We start from the raw sequence: 13,452 nt of genomic DNA on the forward strand, positions 1-13,452 counted from the left end.
TTTTCGTTATAGGATTTGATTTTGAACCCTACGTACTGTCTGGCACACGTGAAGACACATTGCTGTTGTTGGAACTGGAAAACACTGCAGGAAAGAAAGAAAACAATGGATGAGATATGAGAAGAAACAGAGGGTGGGATGAGGGGAAAAAACAGAGGATGGAATGAGGAGAATGGGTGAGGGGAAGATGAAGGTGTGTGCTTTTAACTTGAACTATGAAATCCTTTGGTTCCAGGTGTCTACGTATATGACAGTGTGTAATCCCACACAAATGCACAAGTTGAATTTGCAACAGAGTTTGCAACCATGTTTGTTTTCCTTAATTGTTGTCATTTTCTTTTCAAGGACCTTTCATTTACATATACGCAGTGGTGGAAAGTAACCAAGTACATTTACTTAAGTACAATTTTGAGGTATTTGTACTTTACTTGAGTATTTCCAATTTCCAATACTTTTACTTCTACTCCACTACATCTCTGACCCAAATATTGTACTTTTACTCCACAACATTTATTTGAAAACTTTAGTCACTAGATACTTTGTGTATTTAGATTATTATTACAAAACATGCATTAACCACTTCAGCCCAATATACATTTTGGCCATTTGAAAATCGCAAATCTACAAGCTCACAATGTGTCGCATCGCGATGCATTGTGAGCTTGTAGATCTGCGATTTTCAAAAGATGTTTATACATTTGAAAACTTGAAATGGGGGATTCTGCATAATGAGTACTTTTACTTTTGGTACTTTAAGTACATTTTGATACCAAAACTTGTGTACTTTTACTCAAGTATATTTTGAATTCTGGACTTTTCCTTGTAACAGAGTATTTCTACATTGCAGTATCTATACTTTTACTTAAGTAAAAAAAGAAATAGTACTTTTTCCACCAGTGCGTACATCCGTTATCGACCTCGTGGACGCGCGCGACCGACTCACCGTTGAAGCTGACGGCTCGGATGTGGCCGAGCAGCTCTTTGCCGTCGATGTTGCTGGCCATGCGGGGACACATGCCCGGGTAGCCGTAGCACAGCTCGCGGTGCATGTGGTGCAAGGCGTGAGCCATGGCGTACACCGCGTCCATCACAAACTGAACCTTACCCTCCTGCTCATAGCTGGAGTCACGGCCCACCTTCTCCAGACCTGTGAGGGGGGAGGGGTTTGAGAGAGAGAGAGAGAGAGAGAGAGAGAGAGAGAGAGAGAGAGAGAGAGAGAGAGAGAGAGAGAGAGAGAGAGAGAGAGAGAGAGAGAGAGAGAGAGAGAGAGACATTGTCATAGATGTCGTTTCCAATGGTGTAAAGTAACTAAAGTACATTTGCTCAAGTATGTACTTAACTCTTTGACTGCCAATGACGAGATTTCTCATCATATTTTGCTAAGGTGCAGTTTTCCAATGACGAGAATGACAAGACTTTGTGTTTTCAGTGGTTTTCCACAAGATAGCGCTGTTCGCTTGCCTATTCCTATTCTACGAGACTCGGATACGTCTTTTAAAAGTATTTCCAATTTTCTGTACTTTTACTTCTACTACACTACATCTCAGAGGCAAATATTGTACTTTTTTATAACCATGCCAGTTGTGACTGAACAGTTTACATAAAAAAAGCCTAATTGATGTATAATTGTATACAAATTGTTTGTGATATTTCATTGCGGTCTGTTGAGTTTTCTTCACCCCGAGTTGAACTTAAACAACAAAAAAAACCTGCAAATGAATCTGCGTGCAGTGCACACAAACTGCCTATTGAAGCGGAATGTTTATACAAGCGCTAGTAAACAGTAAGCTAGCAACATTATAGTGGAGAGGAAAGAAGGCTGCTTATTGCTGCAGAAACATTACTGAGAAACCCATGTTGAATTAATGTACCTCATCAACCTGCATGGAAATGGGGTGATTTCTCAACACCGACATCTGTTATTCAATTACATTTGTTTCTCTTTCTCTCTCTGTCCAGACACTCCCTCTCTTTCTCTTGTTTCTCTCTCTCTCTCTCTCTCTCTCTCTCTCTCTCTCTCTCTCTCTCTCTCTCTCTCTCTCTCTCTCTGTCCCATCAACTCATTCTAAAAAGCAGCAGCAACCTTCAGGCAGCCCTAACTAAATCAGACTGCATCTGAGTTGAATTAACCCGTTAAGACCGGGAAGGGAACGCAATGTCATTTTAAGATGTATTTGGCTATTCAAAAATAGCAGATCTACAAGCTCATAGCGCAGCACCGAGTGCCACGCTATGAGCTTGTAGATCTGCTTTTTTTTTTTGCAATTTGTGCAAATCTTTGAATATATATAAATTTTTAACTAAAATCTTTGCTTCTGGGGGTCCCTGGAACAACATATTTTGAGATGGGGGTCTCTGCAAGCTCATGGCGCGGCACTCTGTGCCGCACCATGAGCTTTTATTTTTTGTATTTTTGAATAGCCAAAGAAATCTTAAAATGACACACAGCTGCGTTCCCGGTCTAAATGGATTAACAAGAGCCGAGGCCCTTCAGTCAATATCAGCGTCTGTAAGGAATTAATGGGCTCCACAGAATGAAATCCAATACACGTTTATATCAGCCTGCCGGGCCTGCTGCTCGCGCTCTCTGTTTGTGTGTGATGTTTGGTTTAGATGAAGGCGCGCGTGTGCGTGTGCGTGCGTTTGTGTGCACACCTGGCGTCTCGCACGTTTATTGCAAGTGACCTACGGGGTCTGATTTTACATCCAAAACTAAGTTATCGACTTCTTTGTGGTGCGTTATTGGATTTGCATCAAAATGACATTTGGACTTTAATACATTTGTAGTGATTTGTTTGCTAATTCACTGCACCTCGGTGTTAGTTTAACACCGACCATTCCACTGTGTGTGAGTAAAATTGATCCTAAAACAAGATGAGGCAAGCATCGTGGGACACACAGGCAAAGGACACTTTGAGCCCTATCGTGCGCTCGAGACGCACTAGCCACTATTAGCGGGTAGCGCTTGCATCTGCGGGCGTGACCAGCGATGTTTCGCTATATCGTCCACCACGGCGGTGCCCCTAAACGCCTGCGCTACCGTTAACATTATTCCTAGGTGTGGTTTGGGCGTTACATTAATCACACCAATCAGGGCATAGGCTGCCATTCCCTGCCAATTCCAGGGACCCCCAGAATCAAAGATTTGAGTTACAAATGTTCGTTTTTAAACATTTTATTCAAAGATTTGCACAAATGTTCAAGATTTTTCAACAATAGCACATCTACAAGCTCATATGAGCTTGTAGATCTGCTATTTTTGAACAGCCCAAAAAATCTAAGATGACAGAGATTGAATGGGTTAGGCCTGGTCACACTATGCCTAACACGCAGTGGCGAGATCAAAAGAGCACAGAGAGAAACAGGGAGTGAGTGAGAGGAACACACATAGCTTTAAAGGCACTTCTATTAAACCAGGAAAAAAAAGCTCTTATCGTGGATTGCAGTGGTTCTAAACCTTTACTGGATCAAGGGGCCGCTTACAATATCATTGCAATTGCAATATCATTGCGGCCCCGGCCCACAGGTTGAGAATCACTGGTGTAGATCGACAACAGGGTTCAAGGGGTTAAACCAAGCCCCCAGAGTTGCTGAGAAACATTGAAACCGCCACCCCAGTGGCCAAAGCTGGAGTGGCCAAAGCTGGAACTGCAGACGGGGAGAAATACATGCACGAGCAAAACATACTGAGAGATATTTATATATATAAATATAAATATGTAAACATATTATACATAAATACATATGCGTTTACATATAAATATGCATCTCGAGTTTATTTAATAAATATCTCGCGTTCATTCCTTGACACACAGGCTGCCGTAGGACGCAAAAAGGACACTAGTGTGCATGCTCATAACTCTATGGCTGCTCGAAATGTCCCCAAAAACGTCTCAATAATTCTACTTCCGGCAGGCTTCCGGGTGCTTCAAAACGCCACTGAGCAATTTCATTGAAATGAATAGCTGGGGGCGGGGCAATCCGCCCTCTAGTTATATTATACCTCTAGGGGTTAAACCTGCCTAGCTGGTGCCCCCCTTGTGCTGTCACCAGTGGTGGAAAAAAGTACTCAAATGTTTTACTTAAGTAAAAGTATCAATACTGTAATGTAGAAATACATGTTGTAAGTAAATGTCCGGAATTCTAAATTTACTTAAGTAAAAGTACAAAAGTATTTGTATCAAAATAAATATACCAAAAGTAAAAGTACTGAAATCTTTGGAAATAGCCGATCTACAAGCTCACTCTTGTGAGCTTGTAGATCTGCTATTTTCAAACAGGCTAGGTATAAAATAGGGCTAAATTGGTTAATGTATGTGTTTATAATATAATAATTTATATCTGCAAAGTAGCCAGTAACTAAAGTTTTCAAATAATTGTAGTGGAGTAAAAGAACAATATTTGCCTCTGAGATGTAGTGGAGTAAGTAAAAGTATTGAAAAATGGAAATACTCTAGTAAAGTAAACAAGGGAACCAGGAGACCTGGTACTGCCAGACCCCTAGTGGTTGAAATCTGAATGGCCGGACTTCGCATGACGTGTGTGCAGAGGAAAAGAGGGACAGGACAGGAAAAGAGGGACAGACCGACCGACCGACCGACCGACCGACAAAGCCTCATGTAGGCCGACCCCTTGGGTCTGGCAAAAATACCTCAAAATTGTACTTAAGTACAGTACTTGAGTACTCAGTTACTTTACACCACTGGCTATCACTTCAGAAGCCAGCTCCACCCCCACCCTTCCACCACCAGCGTAAAAGGCCTTGAAGCTACTGCCCTGAATATGAAATGGATTGCTCTGTAAGTCATTAATCAATTATATTAAACTTTCATTACTCTGTGATGGGGTTAATGTCAAAACCATGTTCAATAAAAAAATCTAATTCTCATACCACTTGTCACCTGACTGAACTGAAGAGATTAAAACTGCACGGTCACTGGAGAGAGGGGGGAGAGAGAGAGAGAGAGAGAGAGAGAGAGAGAGAGGACGCAAAGTGTCAGCCGATTTGATTTCACTGATATGTAGATAGATTGAAGATATATTTATGTATTTGCGTGTACGAAACACGTGTATGTGTGCATAATAGCTCTGTGTGTGTGTGTGTGTGTGTGTGTGTGTGTGTGTGTGTGTGTGTGTGTGTGTGTGTGTGTGTGTGTGTGTGTGTTGTCCCAATGGTATTATAGTCATTATTGTCTGAAGGCCAGTGGTCTAACCAAGCAGCTAATCATTCTGTTAGTCTGATAATGGAGCAGATTGGAGCTCAACTCCTGTCAGTCCCCTGATAAAACACACACACACACACACACGCCACACACACACACACGCCACACACACACACACACACACACACACACACACACACACACACACACACACACACACACACACACACACACACACACACACACACACATAAACAGAGAGATCTACACATAAATTCAGACACACATGCTCTCTAGAACACACAAGTGCATGACCACTCATTCCTCTCTCTCTCTCTCTCTCGCTCTCTCTCTCTCTCTCTCTCTCTCTCTCTCTCTCTCCTCTCTCTCTCTCTCCTCTCTCTCTCACTCTCTCTCTCTCACACACACGCACACGCACACACACACACACGCTGGTCCAACGCTCATACACCCTTCAATCACGTACAGCTATGATCCTAATGGTTCAATCAACGTGGCCTATTTCAGCACATTCACTCTTTGATGTGCACCAGTGGTTCTCAAAGTGGGGTTCGGGGATCCCCAGGGGATCCCCAGGGGTTCCAGGGAGTCCCCAGCAAAACGAGTTAAAACAGCATCATAGCAGTTCAAACTGGACATTTCATTCCCAGTATAGGGCTCAATGGTCAAGCATCCATATTTCATTACCCACATCCAGAATCCATACTGTCGATGAAACTTGCAATGGAAGATACTACAGGTGGTATTTTCGCAGTTTAACCAATTTTACCCTATTTGAAAGTCTTGATATTTCATAGTTTTGGACAGAGATTATTTGTAGAATCGGCCTCAGGTCTTAATGGGTGAACAGGATTGTTAACAGTACAGGTAGTACAGTCAAATGCTATGCTAAAAGGGTAACACAAAAAGCTGCAGGGGGCTTGTTTCCATTGTGGTCCATTGTACTCTATTCATTCATAATACATATAATGCATACAATCAGTGGTGGAAAAAGTACTCACATTTACACTCTGCTACAAGTTTTAATTAAAAAATTACTTGAGTAAAAGTACAAAAGTATTGGCATCAAAATCAAAAGTACTAGTTATGCAGAATGTCCCAAGTTTTCAAACAAAAACTTTTGAAAATAGCAGCTCACAATGCGTCACATCGCAACGCATTGTGAGCTTGTAGATCAGCTATTTTCAAATGGCCGAAATGTAAATAGGGCTGCAGTGGTTAGTGCATGTTTTGTCAAACGTTTTCAAGTAATTGTAGTGGAATAAAAATTACAATATTTTCCTCTGAGATGTTGTGGAGTAGAGGTAAAAGTACTGAAATTTGGAAATACTCCAGTAAAGTAAAAGTACCTAAAAATTACAAGTACAGTACTTGAGTACATGTACTTCTTACTTTCCACCACTGGTAGGGAGTCCTCCTGTAGTAGCATATAGGTCTTCACTATATGTCAGCATGCAATTCAATACAGGTTCATATGTAGTGTTTTCATTTCTGTGTAAATAGGTTCTGCCCTATGAGGAGTTTTTATGTCAATGTAATAACTGTATATCTTTTTTTATTCTGCTTCGGGGGGATTTGTGATCTCAGAGCCTGTGTCAAGCATGCACAGATTATTCTGAATTATCACTTGGACAGGGCCACACTGCCAAATACAATGCAACGATATTCTCCTGTTATAGCCTGCAATCTGCAATCACTGTATCACCGTACAGGCTACAGTTGGAGGTTTCTCTCTCTGCGCTCCGCTATGGATATGGAATAAACTGCTCCAGGGTTTGTGAGAATGCATTCTGCAGTCATAGACTGAAGTCTTTACTTGTAACTCATACTCTATGCTGCTTACTATAATGACAGACAGACAGAGAGAGAGACAGAGAGAGAGAGAGAGAGAGAGAGAGAGAGAGAGAGAGAGATGAGAGAGAGAGAGAGAGAGAGAGAGAGAGAGAGAGAGAGAGAGAGAGAGAGAGAGAGAGAGAGAGAGAGAGAGAGAGAGAGAGAGAGAGAGAGAGAGAGAGAGAGAGAGAGAGAGAGAGAGAGGGAGAGAGAGAGAGTGAGGGAGGGGGGTGGGTGGATGGATGGATGGATGGATGGATGGATGGATGGATGGATGGATGGATGGATGGATGGATGGATGGATGGATGGATGGATAGATGGATAGATGGATAGATGGATGGATAGATGGATGGATGGATGGATAGATAGATAGATAGATAGATAGATGGATAGATAGATAGATAGGAGAGTTCTAATCAGTATACTGCTGGTCCCATGCAGCCCAGTGAACATGTTTCCTGTCATTGCATCAGGGAGTCAAAACACCCTCTCACGGGAGTGAGAAGTGGTCTGGATGGTTTTTCTGTGTGTGTGTGTGTGTGTGTGTGTGTGTGTTGTGTGTGTGTGTGTGTGTGTGTGTGTGTGTGTGTGTGTGTGTGTGTGTGTGTGTGTGTGTGTGTGTGTGTGTGTGTGTGTGTGTGTGTGTGGGCTTGTCAGCTTTTAGATTGCACATATGGTTCAAGTGATTAATACATTTGGAGGATGCCTGGCTCTCTGGCTTGCTGTCTGGCTTGCTGTCTGGCTTGCTGTCTGTCTGTCTGTCTGTCTGTCTGTCTGTCTGTCTGTCTGTCTGTCTGTCTGTCTGTCTGTCTGTCTGGCTGGCGTTTTGTGTGTCTGTCTGATCGGAGGGGCAGAAAAGGGCGGAAAAGGTTGAAAAAAGGACAAGAATAAGTCTGCGACGCAGGGAAGCACATGAAAAGTATCTTTCATGTCTCAGAGAACAGAGAATACATCTGAAGAACCCAAGAAGCCTACATCTCTCTGCTCTGACTCTTTATCAGATTAATTCACAGTTTTTGTATTCATGCTGATTAAGCATGCAGGCTGCGGAAAGAAGCAGTGACCTGATTTATTATTTTATATCTGAATGTCTCTACCTGCAATCTATTTTTTGCCTATGCATTAAATGCTGCAGTCAAAACACCACACACAGATGTGTTCAAAACCGGTTTGGACATTTTGGGGGAAATATTGGCAAAGAAACATGAAAAGCGGTGATTGATGGAAGACTTTAAAAGGAGAGCAGGCAACTCAAGCACCCGGCTGAGAAAATGGTACGGCTTTAAAATATTTAGAGTTCTTCAATGATAAAGTGTTAATATTCACGATGTGATTCTTGAGTCTTCCCCCCAAAATGTAAAAATGTTTTAGTCTTGTGACTTTTTTTACATCAATAATAATCTTGCTGTACATTACTACATGTTTGATGTTTGATATAGCTCCATATAGAGTACCCATATAGCGGTCGGACAACAGTTGTAACTTAAGTCTGTTTCACTAAGACTAGATGGATTACAGTAAGTGGATAGTCGCCCAATCACAATTATTAGTTTTCATTCATCTGTATACAAAAAAAAGAAGCTGGATCAAATGAACAGAAATGTCATATTTCCGTTATTATTTCCACACTGATGAACACACTCTTTTAACCTCTTTCAACCTGGCGTCGCTGTTTTGGGCATTTAGGGCAAAATAAATAAAACCTGTTGGAAAATGTTCATAGAGTAAATGTTTTGAAAATGTTTATGGCCCGTTTCTTTGTATATTTCTGTAATCGGCTTTGTATATTTATTTGTCATATCTACCCTGTGCAATGTTTTTTTTTTACAAAGCCTGAAAGGCAAACAGAAATGTTACTTTTGTTACATTTTTCAATACCAAAGACACAGTTAATCCTTAATCCCAATTATATGTAGGAGAATGAATCACCAAATACAAAGTCATGATCGTGACTGCCCTGAGTAACAGAAGAGAAAGTGTATTAGTTACTGTAAGTTAGATCTAGCATGTACATGTATTTATTATTATTAGGCACAAAGACAATCAACAGCTACTCTGAGATCAGTGAGAAGCTGGGAGGTAAAAAAAAAACCCTCATTTGTACCTACCTTAATTAAAAATTGGAAATAATGTAGCTTGAGGCTGCAGTGGGCGGTGTGCAATAGCTTCATAGTTTTCTAATAACTGGTTGTGTATATCGTCGCTGTCCAGCAGAAACCTTGCATCTCCAAACTTCAACTTTGTATGTTTTTTGGTCATTTAATGCCCTACTCCTTCACACAAGAGTGTCAAGCTAAAGTGGTGAAAACAGCAGTGGTGAAATACAAGCTCACAATGTATTGCGATGTGACGCATTGTAAGCTTGTAGATCTGCTATTTTCACCACTATTTTCCATTTCCTCAACTGTTTTTTGTTTACATATGAGGTTTCCACCCGACAGCAGCGATGTGCAATAAACTGTAATCTGTGGTTGTGATTTGGTACAGTGCAGTATGTGCCTGGTGTGGTTTTATATTATTTGTTTTTTATGATTTGTTTTTACAGGCAGCTGCAGTATATGTGTGTGCAGCATTTGCATCCATTTGCCGAAGGGGACAATAATGGGAGTTGGGACAACTGATGTTCAGGGGGGAGAACCACACCGATTACGGGCGATACTACCCACGGTTGGAATTGCTCGGGGTGATGGGATGGGGGTGGAGAATCCATGTGGTGGAAAAAGTACTCCATTTTTGTTATTAGTATCAATACCACAATGTAGAAATACTCTGTTACAAGTAAAAGTCCAGAATTCAAAATTTACTTGAGTAAAAGTACAAAAATATTGGTATCAAAATGTACTTAAAGTACCAAAAGTAGAACATACTCATTATGCAGACTGTCCCATTTCACACGTTTTCAAATGTATAAAAGTCTTTTGAAAATAGCAGATCACAATGCGACGCATTGTGAGCTTGTAGATCTGCTATTTTCAAATGGCCGAAATGTATATAGGGCTGAAGTGGCTAATGTATGTTTTGTAATAATAAGGAAAATCTACAAAGTAACTAAAGTTTTCAAATAATTGTTGTTGAGTAAAAGTACAATATTTGCCTCTGAGATGTAGTGGAGGAGAAGTAAAAGTATTGGAAATTGGAAATTCTCAAAGAGGTGGTGCCATGGTTTTGCACCTTTTCTGTTTTTCATGTGTCTATGAGGTTGATAGAACTTCATTAAGCCCCCTGGTGGTGTTTTTATGGTGTTGTCTTCTCTGACTATTTTGAGTGTCTTCCTGGAGGTTGAAACCTTGAGGGTCAAACGTGCCAATAAAAAAACTGCACTTTAATGACACAGTCAAATTATACCCTCCCCCTCATTATCATAACACAACAGGTGTGGGCATAGATATAGAAACCTAGATACCTCATTGGCCTCTGCAGTTCATTGGAGCGACTGGTATCTCAATACAAGGCTCTTCCGCAGGGCTGTTTGACTACTGACCAATCACATCGCGTTGACTACTGGCCAATCACAGCGCCTCTAACTGACTAGTTGCTGCGCGGCTGCCTCTTAAGAAAAGACCCGCCCCACCTGCCTCTGATTGGCCTACCGAACGCCCCCTGCTGAAGCGGAAGGAAGTGATAGGCTAGCCCTGCGGAACAAGGAAGCGCGCCCGAGATACGAACGTTTCAGAGCCGAAGGAGGCGTCTACCTTTATATGTCTATGGGTGTGGGCATGAGGAGGAGGAGGGACTAGGACAGGTGTGTGGTGCTAAGGTGCTGGAGGAGGTGCTAAGGTGAGAACCAGGTATACTTAATGAACTGGAGGCGTGTCCACATAAAAAATATAATTTTAACACTTTCTGTACACTTTTTTGAAAAAAATCTTCCTCCTATAACCATAATACTTGATGATTATGTTTTGGGGGGGGAAAAATCACTTAAAATCACGGCACCCCGTCTTCAAGTAAAGTACAAATACTTCAAAATAGTACTTGAGTACAGTACTTGAGTACATGTACTTAGTTACTTTCCACCACTGCCGATTACGGGCGATACTACCCACGGTTGGAATTGCTCGGGGGATGGGAGTGGAAAATCCATGCTTCTGCTTTCGATATCCCCTCTGGTCAATGGTACCAACATTGTCAACATTTTTCACTTTGTATTTGTAATTTTCAATTAATAGCAAAAGAGCAGATCTATAAGCTCAATTGTAGAGCTTGTAGATCAGCTATTTTCACTATTTATTGTAGGACAAAGTATATAGCCCACCGCCTTTTTGAACTCTGCTTATACGAAACCCTGTATCTTGAGTGCTATTTTCAACGGCCCTATAACAAGCAAATGGGGGGTCGCGATGACTTTTTTGCGGAAGCACAGTGAAACCCTCCGTGATTATCAACGTTCAGGGGATTGATCATACTGGAGATAAATATTCTGTAACTAGTTGAAAAGGTAAGTAAAACGAAAAATTGCTGGCACTGGGTGATTTATTTATGTATATCTGGCAGTCAAAGAGTTAAGGTTAGAACGTTAAGTATGTGTACTCTCCCCACTGTGTCAAACATGACATGAGTAATACTTTTGAAACCTACAATAGTCCCCTTGGACATAATGGGGCAGCGCTAATGCTAGCACACCAGCCAGGCTGAGCGCCTAGCGGCTCTTTGGCGCCGATTCCAAACCAATACAAAGTGAGCAGTGAGGCGGGGCTAATGCTAACATGCAGGCCGACTAGCTAAGTGCCTTGATGGATGGCGTCGGGCACCAGTGCATGGCCGCTTTAAACTTCGGGTAATAATTGATGACGGCGCCGATGACAGACAGGCTAATGACACGACCAAACACTACAATTAAACATCAATTAGGAACGCAAATTAAATTCTCTCCCCTCTCTTTTCATCTCCTTTGCTTCTATCGTCTAAGCCAAGAATGGGAAAATGTCTCTTTTATTCTCCGCCATTCAGTGGAAATCTTTTTCCCTGCAGATTTACGGGAGATGTAGTGTACTTGGGGATAATTACAAAAGAGAAGTGTTTTGATAATGAAAATAACGGCTGGTTGTAACTGAGATAGCAGTGAATAGATTTGCATAAAGGTTGGCTGATTAGCTCTTTGCTCATTCATCACACATGTCACAAACTTGTCAGATACAAACACACGCACGCACGCGCTCACACATGCACACATATGCACACACACTCACAGAGAGAGAGAGAGATGGAGAGAGAGACAGAGAGAGAGAGAGAGATTGATGTCATCTTAATCTAAATGCGCACACACAAAATTAGACAGACATTCATCATCATTCCCAACAAAACAGGGATAATCTAAAACTAAAAAGGTGCACTCATGCAGTGAAGCGCAAATCTCCACCAGGCCAGGTGGAACTCCATATTTGGATAAGAAATGTTTATATTCCCCATTAAAGTTTAAAGTTGACCTAAAAACATTGCTCCACCTCAATTCTAATTGGTTTTAGCTAAATGTCCCCGGCTGACCTGTCCCCGGGGCTACACGCTGCTCGGTGAGCTTCGTTATGTCTCTTGTGAGTGGCGTCCTCCACGTGCTTGTATCCCTGGCCCCACAATTCCTACTTTTATGTTATTGTCATGACATTGTTTTGAAATGTATATTCTGGTAATTATTGTCTGTTGCACATGTTGTTTGTCCAGTTGTATGAGTGTTGAATGTTCAAGATAATAGAACACAATGAAAATAAGCCACTGGTGTTTTTGTTTTTATCCAATTTGTCTGTTTGTAAGTAACTAGTCGTACACATACTCTTCTAGATGGCTGGCCCCTTCGGTGCCACACCATAAAAATCATCACACAAAATAACATGTTTAAGACTTCCTCTGTACCACAGCAGGTCAAATTGGTCACTCTAGGCCACAAAAAGTCCGGAAGCACTTTGCGAGCAGTGGATGCAAGACATCACAGGTGTTGATTAGACTATTCAAAATCATAAAAGAAAAACAAACAAACATAATTGGTCCTGCAGCAATCAGATGAAAAACACTAAATGTATGTTTTTTTTTTTTTTTTTTCAAATTGCAGAGCTTGGCGTCAAGGCAATTTTATAAGCTGAAAAGACTGGATTGTTCATGATGTTGTAGCACATGATCAGAAAGTGAAGGAGAGAGCATAAGATTAAAAAACTAAAGATAGCACCCCAACACACACGCACGCACGCTCATGTTGATGTTCTGTGGTTAATATGTACCGAAAGATTAAAGCACCCACTGACCACTATAGTGCCTTATAATCACTTTATAACGCATTACAGTGTTTAACAACTATGAGCATTATGATACACTATCCTTGCCAAAAAAAACAATTTATAAGTATTATTAAGTATTATAACACTTGACTTAGATGTTATTAAGCATTATGAGTAATTATGAGTTTATATAAATATAATCATATTGTGTTGTAAGCAGATTATAATG

The 13,452-nt window shown here is 41.2% G+C and overlaps 1 protein-coding gene across 1 annotated transcript in view; it reads right to left on the reverse strand.

The window, feature by feature from the left end:
- Positions 1-13,452, reverse strand: part of grm8a (glutamate receptor, metabotropic 8a) — a gene marked incomplete at its 3' end in the record, with an annotated part of 401,396 nt that overhangs the window by 87,714 nt on the left and 300,230 nt on the right. Inside the window, exon 6 of the mRNA XM_080420982.1 lies at positions 944-1,147. Within this exon, the coding sequence (XP_080277108.1) occupies positions 944-1,147 (204 nt within the window). The remainder of the gene's footprint in view (positions 1-943; positions 1,148-13,452) is intronic.

This window comes from Gymnoscopelus braueri (genome assembly GCF_963280865.1).
Source record: "Gymnoscopelus braueri genome assembly, chromosome: 23".
NCBI classification, from domain to species: domain Eukaryota; kingdom Metazoa; phylum Chordata; class Actinopteri; order Myctophiformes; family Myctophidae; genus Gymnoscopelus; species Gymnoscopelus braueri.